This window comes from Myodes glareolus, chromosome 21 (assembly GCF_982192425.1).
Source record: "Myodes glareolus chromosome 21, mMyoGla1.1, whole genome shotgun sequence".
Taxonomy (NCBI): domain Eukaryota; kingdom Metazoa; phylum Chordata; class Mammalia; order Rodentia; family Cricetidae; genus Myodes; species Myodes glareolus.
The window spans coordinates 40,457,423-40,479,720 of record NC_142046.1 but is presented as its reverse complement, the minus strand read 5'-3'; the positions used below and the strand labels follow the sequence as shown (position 1 = coordinate 40,479,720).

Sequence of the window (22,298 nt, the reverse complement as noted above, 5' to 3'; positions counted from 1 at the left end):
GGACCATGCACTCGCCTCGCCTGCCTTTTTCCTCTTGCCCCATCACTCACAGATAGTTCCGTGTGCCAAGCTTAGTCTTCAGAGGTTGGCCTCAGCGTCCAATTACTCCTCTGACCTGGGTACAGTTTCTGACTCTCCCTATGCTCTTCGGCATTTTTGAGCCAGCGTAGATTCAATGATGGTGCTGTGTTGGGTGAACCTTGAAGACTGATGGATGCAGTGTCTCTCCAGGAGCTTGAAGTTTGTGTTTGCATGGTGTCGTTTTGAGCAGAAAGGCAGAGAGATGATCACGTTAGTTCGAGAACATGGGGAGTTGACCATATTAGCCCCTTCCATATCACACTATCCAAATTTGAAGGCCCCAGGAATCATCTTTGTGGGGCTTCCTGGTCAGGAACTTTTGGGAAACCGTGCCACTTTTTAAAAGTACCTTTGCATAAGATTGCATTAGCATAAAGCATGTGACAGTCATCAAAATAAATTTCTGTATTGATTTTATCCACCTACCATGCCATATGTTTTATTTTCTTCCTTAAAAAACTTAACCACAACAGTCAACTTTGTGTCCCCAACTCTTTGGGATACTTTTCTTCCCAGTGAAACAGTGGCTACAAAGAGGAAAGAAAGCAGCCGCGTGGAGCAAAGGCAGCGCGGGCTTAAGCGCTCAGCTTCTTCTTTTGCAGCTTCTGGCTTTGTAGCATCCCAACACTAGTCCTCATCAAAGGCTAACCATGCCTACGGCTTGACCAAAATGACTGGTAAACTGTATAGACTCTATGTGATTCTCAACAGTAGCCTGCACTACACTCTAGCCAATCTTAGCATCCCTTTAGATTAGTCACTGCTATTGGATAGAGTTACTAGTTCTTGTCCGGAAACCGCCAGAGCTGGATGGTACCCCGTGGGTCACACCTGTGAAGCAGGCACTCCATCGCCAAGCCACATCCCCAGCCGTCAGTGGTTTGGGGGCTGTTTCAGGTGTGACTTGGACACACCTGCTTTCTTTCTATGTTTAGGCTCTTATTGGTGTTGTTTTCCAACAGAGCACGGTATGTGTGTGTGTGTGTGTGTGTGCGTGCAGGTGGCACGGCAGCTGCCTCCTGCAGCCCTGTGATCGAGCAGTCACCCCACGCCTGGACTGATAGGCTCATTGCATTGCCTTGTAGTTTCAGCTCCCGCCACACTGCCTGCCACTCCGGCTATTACAGCCCATGTGACCCCCATAGTTTTGAGATAATGACCCCCTCTTTCCTGCCTCTTTGATCATCCTTACCTATAATTAAAGAGATTATTGGAAGGGGGAATCTGTCCTTGATAAGCATGTGGCTATTGAATGAAAGTAGCGGGCATGTATCAGACGGGGCTCAATCACCCCATTTTCTAAAATATGCTCTTCAAGTGACTTGAAAAAATATTCTACTGCTTTATGTACATAGGTTCTTTGCTTGCATGCATGCCCGTGTATCATAGATATGCCTGGTGTCTGAGGAAGTAAGAGGAGGGCATTGGATTTCCTGGAACTGAAATTATAGATGGTTGTTTGCCACCCTGTGGGTTCTGGGAATCAAATCTGGGTCCTTGGAAGGACATAGAGTACTCTTGAACACAGAGCCATTTCTCTAGCCTCCAAGTGACTTTGAAACAATTATTTATTAATATTGTATGTATGGAATATATGAATGTATGGAAGAGACTACTTTATGGAGTTAGTTCTCTTTTATATAGATTCTAGGGGTCAAACTCAGGCTCGAACTCAGCAAGCACGTTTACCTAACTTCCGAACACTCTTTCAAGTATAGTCCACATGTTCCATCACCAGGGGCCATCTAAACAGACACCCATGACCAGTGCCGGAAATCAGAGCTCTTCTGGAATGGCGTGCTTGTGATTTTGAAAATCTGCTTTTGAAAAATATCTTCCCCCAAGAAACCCTTAAGAGGTGGTGGTGGTGCAGAAGGGCCTCCTGCCCATGTCACAGTCTGTTGTTACTCATCTCCAGGACCCCAGACTGTCCTTCTGTGAGGGGAAAGCACAAGAGCACATTGCAATACTTGTGACTAGAATTGCCTGTGAAGGTCCAGTGTAAAGGGAGGGGACCAGAGAAGCCATTCAGTGATTTAGCTTCATACCCTTTCCCCTTTGCCTTTTGATATCATATTGGAATCTAAGAATCGGTATTATTTCCTGAATTGTGTCCTTCCCTGTGTTTTCAAAAACGATATGACAAAGGTTTCTATCCTTTTGACATTGTGACTTTACACTGTTATCTACAGATATGCTGACCTGCCTGCATGACTAGGGACGCAAGTTAGGTACCCTTCAGGAAAGCAATTTAAATATAAATGTGCAACTAATTAGTATCGGCTAATTGTGTGGCACTGATTGGAGGGCAGTTTCCTGTCCCAATGAGGTAGACAGAGAAAGGAGAGTTCTACCTTATCTTTGTACATCTTTGTAGGTAAAGTATTTGCGCTCCCAAATTGAGTTTGCCCAGCAAATAATGGGAGGGGTTAAGAGTTTCCGGCCTTAGGCTCAGTGTTTACTACAGGAGTTGTTTGGTCTGCCTGTGTGTCCCGTATTTACCCTTCTGGATATCAGAAACAAAGAATAATCCCAGTGTCACATAAAGAAACACAGAGCAAAAGTTATTGGCAGGGCATTCTTTTTGCAAAAAGGGTCTACCAGAACCCAAACCGAACTAGTAAAGGCATGTGCCAAAATGGCCTCTGTGATGTAGGTGGTGACTTTGTTTCATTCCATTGGTGGGGGCTCAACTTCCCAATCTGACGTGACTGGCTCGTCTTCAGAGAGGAAGGGGGAGGTTCCGAATATGAGGGCACTGTCAGGTTGACTAGGTTTGCTAGGAAAAAGAAAAACATTTCTCACGTGCTTCATCTGTTTGACCGTCCGCAGGGAAGGGCCGGTATGGAGAAGTGTGGCGGGGCAGCTGGCAAGGCGAAAATGTGGCTGTAAAGATCTTCTCTTCCCGCGATGAGAAGTCATGGTTCAGGGAAACAGAACTGTACAACACTGTGATGCTGAGGCATGAAAACATTTTAGGTGAGTACGGATACGCTTTCCTTAACTGCTCTTGGTAGAGATGTGTTGCTTGTCCTGTCTCTCTCGCGCTTTAGAGTCTCTTCCAGAAAATGACATAGTGATCCTCAGCATTTATAGACTAATTTTTTAACAGGTATTTTTTAATTTAAATATGCAATAGGTTATAATTCCCTGAACGATGAAAAGAAAATCTGTTGCAGGACCTTATAACTCCTGCATCTGCGGATGTGTTTAAACAGGTTGCAGGACTTCTTATTCTGGACCTGCGGATGTGTTTAAACCACACAAACTTGCTCTACATTGTTCACTTCAAGGCTTCTTGGGTGGTTCCACTTGCCCCGCCCTTCCTGAATATTTATTACTGGAATCAAACTAAGAAAGGTCTTTGGATTTTTTCCTAGAGATTCACAGCTCCCAGGGACGCCGTAATTAGATGCACATGCCTTCAAACTAGGCATCACTTTCAAAGACCAGATTTACAGAGGGATTCAGCATACATTTTCATTTGAAAACTCCTCGCATACTTCTGGGACTCACAAAATATAGATGAATTTTCATCATCTTATCACGAAAGCTTAGCAACACTTTAGAAATATGCGAAGTGCCCACTACCATCCTGCAATAGCAATGGCTTCTATAGTTTCAGAAGGCTTGAAGTGCGTTTCCATTAATACACACATATGGTGAAAGCTGCCTAGAGTGAGTCTTCAAAAATAGAAGAGAAATCTGTGTTGAATTTAACTGTAGGCTCTAGTGTTGGCCACTGTATGGCTATTGGATTATGTCTTGGTATTGTACCTTGTACTCCTCTCCCATTCTATCAATGTAGTATTTAAATGCAACCCAGGTTCTTGGTTGCTGATAATTGGGTGGCCATCCAAAGCTTTGCTTCAACAATGTGATGGTGACGGTCAATCTCAGGGACATTTAAAAGTGTCTTTGAGGGGCTAGAAGGTAGCTCAGCATCTAAGAGCGCTGGTTGCTTTGCAGAGAGAGGTCCTGGGTTCTGTTCCCCACACCCACGTGGCAACCTTTTGTAACTCTTGTTCCAGGGGTCTGATGACCTCTTCTGGCCTCTGTGGGCATTGCTTGCACCTGGGGCACGCATTAGCGAAACAGCTATGCACACAAACACGAATTAAATAATTAAAATGTGTCCTTGAGTGCTCCCAAATTGGCCTACGGTGTTGGTGGCTCCTAGGCCTGACATTCCTAACTCCCTAGTTGTCAGTTACAAGGAGTCTTTTTCCTTTCTGTGGGACTGTGACAAACAGGTGGCTTTGGCCTTGTTTGTGGTGTTCTTGACTATCTACTATCTCCTTCCCATCCTTGAACCTTTAACAGAGTCTGGCTGCATTGCCCAGGATGGTGGTGAACACCTGGGTTCATGCAGTCCTCAGTCCTCAGCCTCCCTGAATCAGTGGGAGAAGAGGTTTGTGCCACACCGTGCCTGCCTTGCATATTATGTCTCCAGGATCTGATTATGATCCTCCTCCCCAGGAGTATTGCGAAGTCTAGGTCCCCAAAGCACATAGTCCAATTCAACTTATGCTTTGTATGTAGGCACAGTCACATGTAAAACTCTGGGCCCTTGTTCGTCCCCTTCGTTTAACCTGTGGGCTAGTGGGAATTTCAAACCTTTGCCCTACTGCATCTGGCGAGGAAGAGATCAGGTGTAACTAATGCAGCTTGCCCTGTGGTGCTGGGAAATTGGCTTTTACTCTTGGCAGTAAAGCTCTTCCCTAATCTAAAAACCGTTCGAGGCCCATTGCACCGGCCAAAGTTGCGTCTCTCTGCGCATTCACTGCCCTATGTCTGTCACTAAGGAGGTTGATTGGTATGGAGGTCTACTCCATGTCTTACATCACACTCCTTTAAAAAGATAAATGATATTGATTGCTTTATGCCTTGTTTTTTGCCACAGTGTCTAGTGTCTTTCAGGCTAGTCTCAAACTCACTATGTAGCCAAGGAGGATCTTGAATTTTGACCCCCCTCCCTGCTTCTATCTCTCAAGTGTTAGAATTACAGCTAGAAGTGCCACCATGCCTGGCTTATGTGGAGATGAGGACCATACCCAAGGTTTCTGATGTGTTAGGCAAGCCCTGTACCAACCACATCTCCTGTCCTGTGTTTTTAAGCATAAAATTGAATAGCATTAAAGTTAGTGTGACTGTACAGGGATCACCATCGTCCTTCACCATAACTGCCTTGTGCTCTTGTGTCTTGTGTGATGGGCTGGTAGGATGACTCAGTGCTTGCTGCTAGACCTGAGTTTGCCCCAAGTTCAATCTCCGAGATCCCCATGGTAGGCGAGAACAGACCTCCACATGTTCTTTGACTCCATGCACCATGGTGCATGTGTACATGCGCATGCTCCCACAAAATAAATAAATAATAATAAATATAATGAAAATAAATGTAATTTAAAATTTAAAGCACTACGGAGGGGCGGAGGGGGATGGCTCAGTAGGTAAAGTGGTTCCTCTGAAGGACTCACCGCCTCTTTGGTTTCCCAGAACCCATGTAGAAGCTATGCTGTAGTGCGGAAATTTTATAATCCCAGCACATCCCTACTTGGGGACTGGAGATGGAGATAGGAAAATTGCTAGGTGCCCACACACCAGCTAACGTTGTGTACACAGCAGTGAACAGGAAGAGAAACCAGGTCTCAAAGGATGGGAAAAGCAAGGACAGACAGCTGAGGTTGTCCTGTGACCTGCACACATGAACCCTCACATTTGCATGCCCTCACACCATGAACACATACATACACACATACACGTGGGTGCACAAACACTCCCACAAGAGTATTGTTGACTGCTTAACGTCGCTATCTCTGGAGACGACTAGGGAGGGAAGCAGACTGCTCCTGAAAGTATATAATTAAACTGTTCTTTGTACACATTGTGTGCTCAGCATCACGCTGGGCATTTTGAATGCACTATCTTCCATTGGCATAGCCCTTTAGGATAAATGTTGTTACCCTCATCTTATAAATAAGGAGAGCAAGTGGAGATCTTACGTGACTTGATCATGATCAAGGCTGGTAGAGCTAGTATGTAAAGCAGTGGTCTAGCTGTAGGGCCCAGCCATCTCCAATACTGCCCATTCGGCGCCTCTGCTGGTTCCTTCAGAGCATGGTCCCTGAAAACTTCACTTTTTGGATCACGTCTAGTTCTTGAAGAGCCAGGGGGACAGCTCTGACAGAAGTATTGGGTCTAACCATCCTCTCCCTGTATTACAAACACATACAGTGTGTGTACCCAAGTCCCCACCTCTAGGCACCTGCTCAGCTTTCATTAATAGTGGACGTCTCTGGACTCCAAATCCAGTTATCCTATAACAGCATTCCAGCACTGAGAACCAAATGTACTTACATAACTGGGGGGGTAAAGCAGTTGTAAAGGTCCTGTTCACAAGTATATGTTAGCAGCTTGGTTTTGTTTTTTTGTTTGTTTGTTTGTGTTTTTTTTTTGAATTGTACCTTCTAGCTTGAGATCTTTATTTTGAGGAAGAGTTCCTCAAATGTGCTTAGGATGTGTACAAAAGCAGCTTCATGTCTCTCTGTGTCTACTAGTGTCTCATTTCTCTTCAAGACCTCTGTCACTTCTGGATACAAGCCTATTCCAGTATCTGCTCTGAATTTTTTAGAGTATTTATTTTAGAAAAAAAAATATTTAGATTCTGCAGAGGGTGCAGTAGGCATGGCAGTAGCTCTGCTCTGAGCTATTAGGATTCTAGGTCAGGACTAGAAGGCAAGCATCCAGTTCCCAAGTTTGTAGGGTTAGGGCACTATCTGGCAAGAGTTCTACAATTTTATTATGGATGAGCACCAAGGTATAAATATCATGTGATTCTTCACTGTATCAGTGTTTACAAGGATTACTTATGGTGGAAATTGGCAGGACATTTTGCTTTTCATTAGCCCTGTTCCTTTCAGGAGTAGATGCTGTTCCCTGGTGCTTTTGCAATTGATTATTTTTTGTTCTAGATTAGATGTGCTCGGTGACCGTTTTGGGTTCTCAAGAGTCCCAGGGTGGAGTTCTCACTGTGAAAATCCTGTCCTTCTTGCCAGGTTTCATTGCTTCGGACATGACATCCAGACACTCCAGCACCCAGCTGTGGCTCATCACACATTACCACGAAATGGGCTCCCTGTATGACTACCTTCAGCTCACGACGCTGGACACCGTCAGCTGCCTTCGGATAGTGTTGTCCATAGCCAGCGGTCTTGCGCATTTGCACATAGAGATATTTGGGACCCAAGGGAAGTCAGCTATTGCCCACCGAGATCTAAAGAGCAAAAACATCCTGGTGAAGAAGAATGGACAGTGCTGCATAGCAGATCTGGGTAAAACTAAACACCATCCTTAGTTACCTCGTTTGCTCATGTTGTACTCCAGTGGTTAGCCAGATTGCACCTGTTTCTCCTCCTAACATGTTGTTAGGAGAACCAAATGTCTTTCTAAGCTGCATATGGACCACTCGCATCTCCCCATTAACCAGCAGCTGGGTGTGGACCACTGCATCTCCCACATCTCCTCCATTAACCAGCAGCTGTGTGTGGACCACTCACATCTCCCCATTAACCAGCAGCTGCGTATGGACCACTACTTCTCCCCATTAACCAGCAGCTGTGTGTGGACCACTACATCTCCCCATTAACCAGCAGCTGCGTATGGACCACTACTTCTCCCCATTAACCAGCAGCTGTGTGTGGACCACTACATCTCCCCATTAACCAGCAGCTGCGTATGGACCACTTGCATCTCCCCATTAACCAGCAGCTGTGTCTGGACCACTACATATCCCCATTAACCAGCAGCTGTGTGTGGACCACTACATCTCCCACATCTCCTCCATGAACCAGCAGCTATGTGTGGACCACTCACATCTCCCCATTAACCAGCAGCTGTGTGTGGACCACTCGCATCTCCCCCTTAACCAGCAGCTGTGTGTGGATCACTATATCTCCCATTAACATTTCACAGTTCTCTCATCCTTACCGTGCATTCCTCTGTCCATCTATCAGTTCATGTTAATCTTGGAGCATTGAAAAAAAATTACAGACGAAAGAATCCTTTGCTCTGACAACTTCGCCATTCAAACTAATATGCCGTTCAGTAAAGCACCTTATTTGTTCATTCATTTTTCCCCCTTCAAGTACAATTTACATATCCTGAAACACCCAGACTTTATATTTTCAGAGTTTGACCGAAGCTGTAAACCCCAATCTCTGCCGAGACTTTCTTACTATTTTTTTTAGAGTAGGCTCCGTCTTTATCCCACCACCCTCATCTGCGACAACTACTGTAGCATTCTGATTTCACAAACTTTTGTGTCAAAGTAGGTGAACAGCTAAATATTTTATGGATTGGTTTGTCTTAAAAATGGCGTATGAAGTTATACTTCAGCTGCCAAAGCAAAGTTATCATGTGGAGAAAGCGAGCCATGAGGTAACTTGTCCTTCGTGGAATTGGAGCCCCGCCACCCTCCAGGGTTTTGGGTCTGCCGACGGAGTTTCAGTTGTCCTACAGATGAAACTATCTTCCCGGATAGTGGCAACTCTGCAAACTAATCTCTACCCTAAACCCTTAGGATTTTGACTGCGTGGTTGTCCTAATAATAACCGAATGGTGTCGTTATGATGCCTCATTCCGAAGAAAGGTTTAGACAGAATTAGCTTTAGTTGTGTGGTAAGATTAATATACTTTTGTTCGATTTTCAAATCTGAGAATTTGACAGGTTAGGGAAATCCGTTTCCTTCGAGTCACTTCGTGTCAGTATTTTTGCGAGGGCACGGGTGTGGCTCCGAACCCGCGTGCCGCCATTGAGTTGTGAAGAAAACTTGCACGGCTCTCTCATGGCTCTTGGAGCCACGGTGATTTGTGTGCAAATTCTGTCACTCACTCTGCATTTTTGCTTGTTTATTTACTTATGTGCTCACCTGCCTCAAATGCCGACACTTCTTATGCTCTGCCCAAGGGCCAAAGGGGGGCCCTACTGCTTAATGCCAAGCTCTCAATTCTACAACATTGGTGCCCTCACAAGCACTGTTCATGTACCTCAACACCAGTCGCGCCCACCTCACAGGATTGTGGTAGGGTTCAGACATTGCTGGAAATGCCTCAGAAGAAAGGATTCCGGTGAGGGCTGCGGTTATAATAGGGAAGCTCTAGGCTTTGGTTTATGGGACTGGGTCAGGAAGGAGGTGGGGGATTTCGTCCAGCTAATTAATGGTTCAGCCACATTTTTTGGTACAAAGCCTTCCAATTAGGTACATTAGCTGTGGCAAAAACCCATGCTACTGAGTCACTGCCCGAGACCAGTAATGTTGTGTAGGAAACAGCCCCTTAAAGGCTGGAAGTTGCATGTAATTATTCATGGTTTACCCTGAAATTAAGGACCACTCATCAGGAACGGTGTTCTGTTATCATGCTGCTGAAAGGACTATATCCAATTGATTTTTCTAACTTTTTTTGTTATTAAAAACAGTTAAGCGTATAAGATTTTAATTAATTTGTTCTTTAAAAATAAATTTTATTATGAAAAATACTTGCAAATAAGTGAAAACATCACATAAATGGTTTGAAGGAATATTAGGTTTTGTTTTGGTTTTTTTTTATTTGTTTGTTTAGTTTTTTGAGACAGGATTTCTCTATGTAACAACCCTAGCTGTACTGGAATTCACTCTGGAGACCAGGCTGGCCTCGAACTCAGAGATCCACCTGTCTTTGCCTCCCACATGCAGGGATTAAAGGTGCGCACCCTACCACCTGGCCTTGTTTGTTTTGTGAGACAGGGTTTCTCTGTGTGGGTCCTGGTTGCCCTGGAACATCCTCTGTAGACCAGGCTGGCCTTGAACTCAGAATCTGCCTCCCTCTGCCTCCTGCGTGCTGGGATTAAAGGTGTGCACCACTGCCACCCAGCTTGAAGGAATATTAAAATGACTCTTAGATTCAAAATTGAACTTTTTATTATATTTTCCTTCTGTGGTTGTGTAATTTTACTCATTTGGGGTGTGTGTGACAGATATTATAACATTTTATTTACTAAATATCTCAAAATTTATCCCCCCATATAAAAATATATCTCTTCCAAAATCACAGTTTAGTCTCATCTAAAAACCACTAGAGTCTGACTATGTCACCCAGACTGGCCTGGACCCTCCTGTAGCCTAGTCTGGGATCTTCTTGCCTCAACCCCTGAATGCTAGAGTATTACGGGTGTGTGCCATGATACTTGACTTTAGTTATTTCCTGTCTTTCCCAAGTAACCATTCAGTCAAGGCTTACAGATTACATTTTTTTTCTTTATAGTGATAATTGCCTGCTAGTAGGTAAGGGATTCTCTGTAAAACTTAGCACTCAGCATCTTCTGGAGGCTTCTATTGTTTCCTTTCCCTTTCCTTTCCTTTCCTTTCCTTTCCTTTCCTTTCCTTTCCTTTCCTCTCCTCTCCTCTCCTCTCCTCTCCTCTCCTCTCCTCTCCTCTCCTCTCCTCTCCTCTCCTCTCCTCTCCTCTCCTCTCCTCTCCTCTCCTCCCCTCCCCTCCCCTCCCCTCCCCTCCCCTCCCCTCCCCTCCCCTCCCCTCCCCTCCCCTCCCCTCCCCTCCCCTCCCCTCCTATCATCCTCTCCTTCCTTCCTTCCTTCCTTCCTTCCTTCCTTCCTTCCTTCCTTCCTTCCTTCCTTCCTTCCTTCCTTCCTTCCTTCCTTCCCTTTTTGCACTATCTTACTAGCTGACCTAGAACTCACTGGCCTTGAACCGTGTAGAAATTCTCCTGCCTCCCTAGAACTGGGAGTGTAGGTGTACACTGATAAGCTGTTGGTCATGGCCCTGGTCATTGGAAGCCTTTGCTGTGGTAAAAATGAGCCAGTTCCAGTATGATGCAGCCACATGGCTCTTGGCTGCAAACTTCAGTGCCCTGCACATAGGCCTCTCCATGGGGCTGTTTACTGTCCTTTAGCATAATGAATGGGCCAAAGAAAACAAGCAAGAAAACTTCTTATTCTGTCTTTCGGGCCCTTGTTTTCAAAGATACACACGGTCACTTTTGTTGTTATTAATGTGGCTAAAGTCAGCACAGCTGCCATGGCCGGTCTGTCTCACCTGCACCTGCACACCAGGCTGATGTTTTGACTGTGGCTCTAGGAATGGCGGAGGAGCATATATGGTTTGGCGAATGTTCACAACAGCCCAGACAGAGAAAGAGGACCCACTCTGTTTTAGATGAAGGCAGTTGCTAAAATCTTGGCCAATTATGAAGGGCAAAATGGTGCTCTCTTTGGCCTCACGTGGAGTCATGCCTTTGACACTATGGCCTGAAGAATTCATTCACCGCAGATAGCTGGAGGGATTTCCAAGGCGCCTTAGGATCGCAAAGTTTCCCGGGGCATCTTGATCCTATTTGGCATTTCTCATTATATTGAGTGTTATAGCAATCATTTTTAAGATGGTCTATTTATGCATCAATAAATAATTCCATCCTCAAATAAGCCACACACAAATCTGTCTTTCCCCAGTGGCTAGCAGGGAAAGGCAGGTCTCTCTAATTGACTGAGGAATTCAGAAACGAGCCATGGTTTAAGTGCTTTGGAACCATTTAACGAGAGAGATGCACTTTGAGTCAAGGTTCAGCTTATCGCCATCTGTTCCCATGATTCCAGGGGGAAGGCCCATGGGTTCAGCCAGCCTGATTGCTCTGATAAGCGGCTGCCCCTATGGGCATATACAGAACCAGTCGTAGCTTGCCCCTTATGGAACAATAAATTACCCTCAGGCTTATGGTCTCGCACTGTCAAAAATTTGTGTTTGGAGATCAGTGGGAGAAGTGGTGGTGTTTGAGCGTTTAATTTGCTGATTTTTAAGCCACCTTGAGATTTGCATAGAACATGTATGAGCCTGTTTTTCCGTCGGCCTCAAACATGGCCTCATATTGCTTTCGTGTTTTGGTCTGCATTTACAAAAATTTATATCTTCTGGATCTTTATATATTAATTTGATAGTCTCATAATCTTTCTGAAATTAGTACTTTTTCCTGCTCTCATGCCCAAAGTTACACCTATCTGGGGTAATATTCGGGATATTCTAGGTCTAACGCCAGTGACACACTCGCCACCAGAGGGCGCTGATGATTGGGGTTGTTTTAAATTCCTTCAGCTGCCCTGCCGGAAGAACGCAGTAGCTAATCATGCTGTTGTCTTTTTCCTTTTAGGCCTAGCAGTGATGCATTCCCAGAGCACCAATCAGCTTGACGTGGGAAACAACCCCCGTGTGGGGACCAAGCGCTACATGGCTCCCGAAGTTCTAGATGAAACTATCCAAGTGGATTGTTTTGATTCGTATAAGAGGGTCGATATTTGGGCCTTTGGCCTTGTTCTGTGGGAAGTGGCCAGGCGGATGGTGAGCAATGGTAAGTGTATGGCATTGTCTTTGTCCGTGGTCTCTTGATGCCTCGTGGTCAAAAGGCACAGGGGAATATGGCAGCCGCGTTGTTCATTGAGTCAGTGAACCTGCTTGTCTGACTTCTGGTGGCTGAAGTGTAATTGTCTGTAATTTCAGTTCCAGAGGATCTGATACCTTCACATCAATGCATATAAAATGAAGTTAAATAAATTATTTTTAAAAAAAGAGTGAAGAAAATGATGTTTAAAGTTTTATTCAATTTTCAAAAGTCATTTTATCTTCCTGTAAACCACTGGGATCCCAGTTCTGAAGTCTTCTAAAAATAAGACATGAAATCTAAATCTTTGCTACATCTACCATCCACTGATAGTTTTCTTCCTAAGGACCGAGATTGTGTGGTAGTTACAATTTTTGTGAGAAACGGCCAGAGATTAAGACATCCTGTGGAAAAAAATGGGGTTGAGTAATTTGATATAGTTTCAGTGGACAGTAGCTGACGTTAGCATGGGCTTCATGATAGGATTTTCTGTGACATCAGTGTGTCCATTTTTAAGATAGAAATGTCTCAAAGGACATTATGGCGAGGGTTTCAGACTAAACATCTGTGAACTGTAACTTGAAAGTTCTTTTTTATGGAGCCGTGGACATTTTCTGGTAATTATTTCTCAATCCACTGCCTTTTAGTGAGTGCCATTGACGCGCTTGAGATCAGTTTGCGACAGAAAGATTGCCTAGCTGGTTTATAAAGTTCTGAACTTTGCCTGAGATTGCACATGGACTTCATTTCCTCACCTTTCCCCAGTCATCTGCGGTTGCCTTAGAACTGAGGGGGAAAGCCAAATTCTGCTTAAGCCATCTTTTTGTCTGTTTGCTTGTTTTCATTTGTTTGGGTTTGAGACAGGATTTCTCTGCGTAGCCCTGGCCGTCCTGAAACTCACTCTGTAGACCAGGCTGGCCTTGAACTCACAGAGCTCTGCCTGCCTCTGCCTTGCAAGTGCTGGGATTAAAGGCGTGTACCATCGCCACCGGCTCGTTTAGTCTGTCTTAACAAGAGCATTTAGAGGGTTGGTACCAGAATAAACAGTGTGCTGGGGAACTTACCCCAGAGAGGAGAAATCTGGTATCCATAGACCAGCACAGTAGCTGGTTCCCAGCTTCGGGTTCATAGCCCAGAGCCAATCAGGCTGCTAGGCAGGAATGCATGGTGTGGGCTTTGTAAGACTGTGTCACAAATGTGCCCTATGTCTGTGTCACAAGCGTCAACCCAAATGACTTGAAAGATCAGCTGTGATTAATAGTAGTCAGCTTGAAGTTAGAGTCATCTGCTTGAAATTCAGCCAAACAAATGTTAGGTTGCTTGCTAGATCCTGTGATTAAGGTTATTTTTGGGAAGATAAAAAAAAAAAAGCAGAAAACTGTGGCTGGGAGGGGAAGGGAGAATGTTTTGGTTGTTTTTGTGATTTATTGGTCTCTCCTTTGCATCGTGGGTTAGGCGTCTAGCTATTTCCCAAGATGCTGTGGGTTGAGCTTCTGTTCTGTGATGTGTGGTGTTTAAGGGGAGATAAGGGTATCTTGTCTCTCATTTTAAAGCAAGTTTGAACTTCCTAGAAATGGCTAACTTGACCTTTTCCTTTTTCTCTAGTCCCTTTTCTCCCATGAGCATTCACATGCACATACAACATACACACACATGCACACACGCATATATGCACTCACATGCACATACACATACATGCACACATGCACATATATGCACGCACAATAGGTGCATACACATGTGCGTGCGTGCACACACACACTCAAATTAGTGTGCCTAAACTCAGACTTGAGACTAGTCAATGCTTCTTGAAACCCTGTTTTCTTTTAGCCACTGCTAGTCCCCGAGAGGAAAGGTGAGAAGAGCGGAAAGCAGGAGAAATGCTGCCCTCTCCTCGCTCCTCTGCTCATGGTTTCCATTCCCTTCTCCACTTCGTTTCAATGTGCTGACGATCATCTTTCTCTTCTCTGTGACTCTTGAGTTAATCTCCGCTCTTATTTTAAATGGTCATGTGGTGTTTTATTAGTGTGGCCATTCCCCGATTGCTAGACATCCTGTGTCTCCCATTTGAGGCCTATGGTAGACATTTTTTGTGCATGTAACTTTTCATTTGGGGAATTTAAGTCCTCATCTTAAAAGCAGTGGATTTAATAGGTCAGAATATGGATGTTTTTATGGCTTGGCACACATTGCCAAATTACTTTCCATAAGGGTTGTCCTAATTTACAATATTTCCTTCACCCCAGGGTACAATGTACCTATTTCACTTTCTTACCACCTTTAGGAACTGTCATTAAAATAATATATATATTTTTAAATTATTGTGTATAAAATGTGCCTCATTTAAATATATGAACACCTCACATTAAGAAGGGTTATTATAATTATATGTCCTTTGAATTTCAGAGTCTATTATAAAAATTGATGACCAGATAGTTCTGTTGGAGCAGTGATCCTCAAGTGGACCATGAGCATTAAAATATGTCATATTTTGCGCTTTTATTGGAATTTCACATTTATTTCCTACTAGTAATAAACCTCATGCTGTTTCTGTATAGGAAATGAGACTTCAGTCCATTTTCACGATCAAGAATTTCTCAGTAGTATCTTTTGGATTTTATTGGTGCTAGTACTTTGACAGTGAGTTTGGAATCGTTAGAGAAGAGCGGGGTTTCCCCACCTTTCCTGTGTGGATTTCCATACGAACTAAAGGCAGGGGTTTGCTTGGAGAAGCAGTGAAAGCTGCAGTAGGCATCAGAATCAGTGCCAGCTCGTGCCGAGATGCTGCTGGGCTTCAGCCCCGGAACTCCAAAATAGGGGTTCTGAGTTAGAGAATGCGATGTCCAGGGTTTGAACGTGCACATTGGACTAGAGGCGTCCTGAGAAGGCAGAGGTGGCAATGCCAGCAAGCATCTGTAGTCTAGAGGATAAAGCCATGTGCCTCTGTGGCATTTGGTGGCTTCTTGCTTCCTGTTGAGTGTTTCTGTTTTCTGATGCCTGGAACCAGGGCTCTCAGGCAAGACACACAGAGGCTTATGTGGGTGGAGCCTGCTGGGATGGGAGAATCAATAATATCCCAGGCTCTCATATTATACTATGACACTACTATTTAGACTCATTTCACCATTTGAAAAATATTGATAGTGCCACCAACTACCACCATGAAGAGATCATGTCGGTTAAGTGTGATCATGTCCGTGAAGCAACTATTATTTGCCTGCTGCATAGGGAGGACACTGACTGCCATTTCCTGGCTCCTTTCTACTGGAAATAGGTTTCCAGAAGCTTCCAGATCTTCCCCACCTCCTACTGTCTACTTCTCCCCCTCCCCTGTGTTCCACGTGTTCCCCCATTTCCCTGCCTATAGGGAGACTCTGGGGGAGCCCTCCTATTTTCCTGACTTTAATTATTTTGTGATAAAAATCCTTGCAAAAGGTATTGCATCACAGAAAAAAAAAATACCCTGGCTGGCCAAGTTGCATCGCATGGGCTGGGGACTAGGAAATACTTAGAATAAACTAAACGTATGTTTGGCACATGTAGTTTGGGAAACCTATTCTAATGAGCCCTTGAGTTTGCCAGAGAGCCCCATGTGCTTCTGTTCCTGAGCACAGTGGCTTGTGTGTGGGAGCCATGACAACGCTGGATGTCCAGCATGCATCATGATGTGACTTCACTCCCTTAGTGCGCACTAAGGTTTGAGCAGATGAATCAGCCCAGGGAAAATATTCATATTTATACTTTTTTTTGAAATTTGAAAGCTTTTATTTGGTTGTTCATTTTAACCTTTAGGGAAGTGACTGGGGACAGGAATGCGGAGGCGAGGCTGGAGGAAGGATTATTTTTGTCCCTGCAGTTTCCTGGAATTTTGTGTCCCCAGTTTGGAGTTGCTAAACAGAGGAGGACCATCAGTTGGCCTCATGCTGAAATAGCGTGGAGGCACCAGAACTTTGTGAGAAGCTGTTTGTTTGGTTTTCTTCTTACTTCCTCTAAGACAGATATTGGTGTCTTTTGTAGTGGGCCTGGCCTTCAGCGCACGACCCCTCTTCTCGAGAGCCATCCACAGTTCAGCTCTGTTGTTTTGTCCCTCTAGGTTTGAGTGATGTGCAGCTCTAACTGGGGAGCAGTCATGAAGCTATCTTAGACTCGCGTCTCTCCGCTCTGACATCATAAGATAACATGGCTTGATAATGGAACCATCCCTAACTGCATAGTACTCTATTACAGGCTGTTGACTTTTGCTTCTGACTTCCAAAAACAACAACAACAACAAAAAAAAAAAACCCGAAAAACAAAAAACCCTCCAAGACTGGGCTTTGAGTACCTTGAGTATGGTTCCATGGTTCCATACGGCATGAATTGCACTGGAGGCAATGGGTGATGACACAGCTGTCACAGGGTCCTTTACCTGCGGTGGAGCAGAGCTGGGCTTCCCCTGCCTGCCTTCAGAGCTGTCAGCTGTGGGTTTCTGGTCCCCCATCTCCAAGACTCAGGACGACAATCCCTTAGCCACTACTGAGAGATCCTCAGAGTTCTGGAACCCAAAACTTCTCCCTTGCTTATTTGGCATGAAGAAGGGCTGAGAGGGCCAGGGCCCTTTGGGTGACATCCTTCCGCATGACTAGCCTTATCCATTTATGCCTTCATCGTCTGGTAGTTTTTCTTTTCCTGACCTCTGACTCTGTCTCACAGCTTACCCATCTTTGCCTTCCTCCACCTGCCTGGAGCATCTTTGCTTCCGTGACACCCAGTTTCTAGAAACTACTTAGGAAACCACACGGCGTCTCTTTCTCTGAGCTCAGTCCCATTGCTCCTGTCTCTGATGTTAGTTAATGATTCTCTTTTCATCCGTTTTTTTTCCCCCTATTATTTTGTTGTTGGTCATTGGTATGACATCGCTCTCATTTCTGTATCCCTGCTGCCGGGCTTAGTCTCTAGTTAAGGGGATCAAATGACGATTGACTCAATGTAGGAGCTAACACATAAACATAAGAGAATTTCTCCCTTCCACGTAAAAGTATTTAGTGGCATGAGAAAGAGTTGTGGAGCTGGGGAGATAGTGTAGCTCTTGCATGAGGATGTGAGCTCCATCCCAGGAAGTTACGTAGAGAAGCTAGGCATGATGGGGCATGCTTGTAATCCCAGTGCTGGGGAAGGCAGAGGCAGGGGTATCTCCAGATCCTGCTATCCAGCCAGCCTAGTCCACTGGTCAAGCTCATGGCCAGTGAGAGACGCTGTCTCAAATAAAGCAAGATAAAACTGATAAAACAAAACCAAAAGGGAGATGGCGTGCGGATAACATTACCTGGTGTTGGCTTGTAGCTCAGTGTAAATAGTTCCCCCCAGCATGGACACACACACACACACACACACACACACACACCCCGGTTTGGAGATACTTTTATTCAAGATGTTATATAAAGGAAAAAGAAAGAGAGAAAGTTAGTTTACTGAAAAAGTTCAACTTTGTATTATTGCTCATATTTATATAACCCTTTTAGTACTGACTGAACAAGTTACCCGCAAATAGCAAACAATTTTGCTACTCCTTTTTCGGGGGAAGTGGGGGTTCAAGACAGGGTTTCTCTGTGTAGCCCTGGCTGTCCTGGAACTCTTTAGACCAGACTCAGAGATCTGCCTGCTTCTGCCTCCTGAGTGCTGGGATTAAAGGCGTGTGCCTCTACTGACCAGCCTATGCTACATTTTTAAAAGATGAAGCCTGGCTTTGAAGTGTATGTCCATGGATAAATGGAGAGATGGTGAATGGCCCCTGGCTCTCTGTTTCCTGTGAACGTATGCGACCCCCCAAAAGACGGAAGTTCTTTTTTCACATAATGTTCAGTTGTGTTTGGAGTGGTTTCCCAAGTACAGAAGGGTGAAGACATTCTTGCTTCAACGTGTTCAGGGATCCTTACAAGAGAAATAAGTAAGATTTGGAGATGGTGTAACTGCTTCCCGTGAGGTTTATGCCCATTAGGAGCAATTGATATTTGCCTGGAAAGGTTTTCGTTTGGATCCACATCACAGATTCAGTTACACAACATGGCTACATTATTTAGCATTAATGAAGTGTCAACTAGAATCTTTAAGATACAATTTGGACTACTTGCCGTTTTAAAAATTAACTCTGGAGTTTGTGAGGTTTAGAGACCCTGTAGTGTTTCTAGAGCAGATGCTGCTCCCCAGCTCTGGGCTTCTGCATAAGGGACTTGTATTTATGCGAAATTGGTGTGAGTGGATTCTCGCTAACCCCTGCGACAAAGGAACAGGGAATTGAAGCATTTTTAGGGGGCTTGCAAGAACGGGGAAAGCTTAATTATGCCTTTTACTCACAGCCTCCTTCTGTCCTCTACAACAGTCCTCCCCCCCACCCTGTGTGTCTAGGAATAGAAGTAAGTTCCATGGAGGAAGGAAAAGGGCCAGCAGCTGAGTTAGTCACTGACCGCATGGTTGGTGAGGGGAAACCAAGCAGTAATTTCCCTGGTTCCCTGACTGTAAGAGGACAGTTACTTTGCTGATTCCATATGGTGAGGTTTTAAATTGATTTGCGGAATTTGCTTTCTTTGTGAAAAGACAGGTACTGATAATAGCTGCACTAGCTACCAAACAGAGGCTTCTCTCTGGTAGCTTGAGGACATGGCCATGTGGGGCGTGAGTGACTGGGAAGTGACAGTCTCAGGTCATGCTATTTGTGTGTCCCTGATGGGAGAGATTATTTGAAAGCCTTGAATTTTCTGACAAACTAAGTTCATAACCGAAAGGTTGCTTGGGTGATGGTCTTGATTTGTTATTTTGCCTCCAGGTGTTTGCAGATACTTTTAAAAAAGATTTTTTTAATGTAATTTTATGTGTATGAGTATTTTGCCTACATGTGTATCTGTGCAACGTGTGTGTGTGTGTGTGTGTGTGTGTGTGTATGAGAGAGAGAGAGAGAGACCCATGGAGGTCAGAAGAGGGTGTGAATTCCCTGGGAACTGAAATTACAGACGGTTGTGAGTTCTTTGTAGACAGTGTCGGAATGGTTTGTGGTATTTGCGAGTTCATGAGAGGATTTTTAGTCTTCATCTCGTTCTGAGTTCCTGCAGGGTATATATTTATTGCCTTTGTCTCAACTTATTTTAGGACCTGCCTGTGGCTTCCAAAGGTGCTTTGACATAGGAGAGTGGTGGCTGGTGCTTTATCCTGTCACATCATAACTCATGACAATGACACACGACAGTGAAACCCTGCGGGGAGGTGTACTCTTCTGCTAACCCACACAGTTTTTATCTTGTCATACACAGGAATAGTGGAAGATTACAAGCCACCATTCTATGATGTCGTTCCCAATGACCCAAGTTTTGAAGATATGAGGAAAGTTGTCTGTGTGGATCAACAGAGGCCAAACATACCCAACAGATGGTTCTCAGATCCGGTAAGCATGCTATGTTATTAGTTTTAGTTCATCCCAGCCACTGTTAGCTTCCTGACTCTTAGCATCAATTTCATGGGCACTGTGCATTGACTCTTCTCCTACACAGTGTTATGTAGGATCCAGGAGCCTAATTGCATAGGTTTGGATCGCACTGTAATTCTTGAAGAAGCACAATCTGGCAGATGTTGCTAATGGGTGACACTCCCATGGGTGTCCATGTGTGACCAGTGTTGAAAACGGGATCACTCATTACCGTTGCCCTAAAGCTGCGGTTGCATGTGTCAATCAGAGGCAGCGATGGTGATTAACTCTTGACTATCTCTGCCTACCTGAGATTCTAAAAGCAGGGTGTTCGATGCCGAGGAGCTTGATTGAATTCCTCGTTAGTAGCACACTAAATCCTAAGATTTCACTCTCATCACTGGGTTAGTAATATGACTTTTAGCAGCCATAAAATGCAAGGGCTCTGATTTGGCCCATGGCATTTGCCTGATAAAGAGCTGGTGGTACTAGGAGACCAAAAGAAGCTCATAAATGCTTCCTCATTGGTGGCTAAGGCCTTGAGTACTTCCTTAAAGAAGATGGCTATAGCATGGCCAGCTTCTCAAGACCTACAGGTTCTTCAAAACAATTGACACAACATCTGTCTAGTCTCTAGGCCCACCAGGGAGTCAGTCTGTGTGATATTTCTTTCCTCTCCTTAGACATTAACTTCTCTGGCGAAACTGATGAAAGAGTGTTGGTATCAGAACCCGTCGGCGAGACTCACAGCTCTTCGCATCAAAAAGACTTTGACCAAAATCGATAATTCCCTAGACAAATTAAAAACTGATTGTTGACGTTTTCACGGTGTCAAGAAGGAAGAGTCAACACTGTCATTGTCCAGCTGGGACCTAACGCTGGCCTGACCAGTTGTCAGAACAGAACCCATCGGTCTCCCTCCCGAAGTGGCTGCTTTGACAAAGGCAGATGTCTCTCCCAAGCCATGTTCCGGGGAGACACTAAAACCACCCTAACCTCGCTCAAAAAAAAACTGTGACCTGGGCACTTGGCGAACTGTCCCCACCACAGAGACTAATGGTGGGCGATATGGTTGCAAAGGGAGGGGACTGGAGGAACACGGAGAGATCCTGCAAGAGGTCTGGGCATTAAGACAGTGGCTTTGCATATCTTTCACGGGTCTCCTAGACACTCCCCACGGGAAACTCAAGGAGGTGGTGAATTCTTAATCAGCAATATCGGCCGCACTGCTCTCTGTTGCACTAGGAATTCTGTGCATTCCTCACTTGCACTGTTACCCTTAAGTTTAAAGACCCAACTTGCCAAAAACATCGGCTGCGTACTCCACTGGTCTGTCTCTGGATAATAGGAATTCAATCTGGCAAAAACAAAACAAAACAAAAGATGTAATGTTAGACTCTGCTGCATTTTACACACCTGCTGATGTTTACAACGATGCGAACATTAGGAATTGTTTATACACAACTTTGCAAATTATTTATTACCTGTGCACCTAGCAGTTTTTACAAAACTGCTTCATGCATACGTTAAAGCTTATTTTTATGTGGTCTTATGATTTTATTACTGAAATGTTTTTTAACACTAGACTCTGAAATGGACATTTTTCTTTTATTATCAGTTAAATTCACATTCTAAGTGCTTCACGTTTGTTTTTTTTTTATGTGTGTAGACTGTAACTTTCTTTTCAGTTCGTATGCAGAACATATTTAGTCATTACCCATGTGACACCACCCAATATATTACTGATTTAGAAAGCAAAGATTTCAGTAGAATTTTAGTCCCAAATGCTGTGGGGGAAAATGCATCTTCTTCGGAATTATCCATTATGTGCATTTAAACTCTGCCAGAAAAAAAAATAACTATTTTGTTTTAATCTACTTTTTGTATTTAGTAGTTATTTGTATAAATTAAATAAACTGTTTTCAAGTCAAATGGTGAATCTTTTTAAAATGTAGAACAAAAGATCTGTGAAATCTAAGGTGTTTTCTTTGGGGAGTAGTAGAGACACAAAACTAATTTGAAAACTGAATTTGTTTTTCAAGGGGATTAAGGAGTCTGGATACCTAAGGAGTTAGCTCACTGTTTGAATTTGAGGTCCTCACAATTTTTTTACAACTGGATTCTTTTCCTCAGTCTCCCTGATTTAAAGTGTATGAACAGACCTCTCTGCTTGTCCCTCCACCCTGGGCTGTGATTCTGAACTGAAGGATGGCTAGTGTGTAGTGCAGGGTCCCAGTGAACCACGGTGCCTGGGAGTCTGTCTACAACAGAATCGAAGGTAGGATTCAGAGTAACCCCCCAAAAGGGATGGGGACTCCTGAAGGTCCTCTATAGGTGGTTCATGCCTTCGTTAGCATTCATA

The 22,298-nt window shown here is 44.3% G+C and overlaps 1 protein-coding gene across 1 annotated transcript in view; it reads left to right on the top strand.

Moving 5' to 3' along the window:
• The window catches only part of Acvr1 (activin A receptor type 1), a 117,834-nt gene extending 95,966 nt beyond the window's left edge, over positions 1-21,868 (top strand). Inside the window, exons 6-10 of the mRNA XM_048425932.3 lie at positions 2,914-3,060; positions 7,137-7,412; positions 12,274-12,471; positions 19,785-19,915; positions 20,620-21,868. Coding sequence (XP_048281889.1) covers positions 2,914-3,060; positions 7,137-7,412; positions 12,274-12,471; positions 19,785-19,915; positions 20,620-20,754 — 887 coding nt within the window. The 3' untranslated portion in view covers positions 20,755-21,868. The remainder of the gene's footprint in view (positions 1-2,913; positions 3,061-7,136; positions 7,413-12,273; positions 12,472-19,784; positions 19,916-20,619) is intronic.
• Positions 21,869-22,298: the final 430 nt, after the last annotated feature.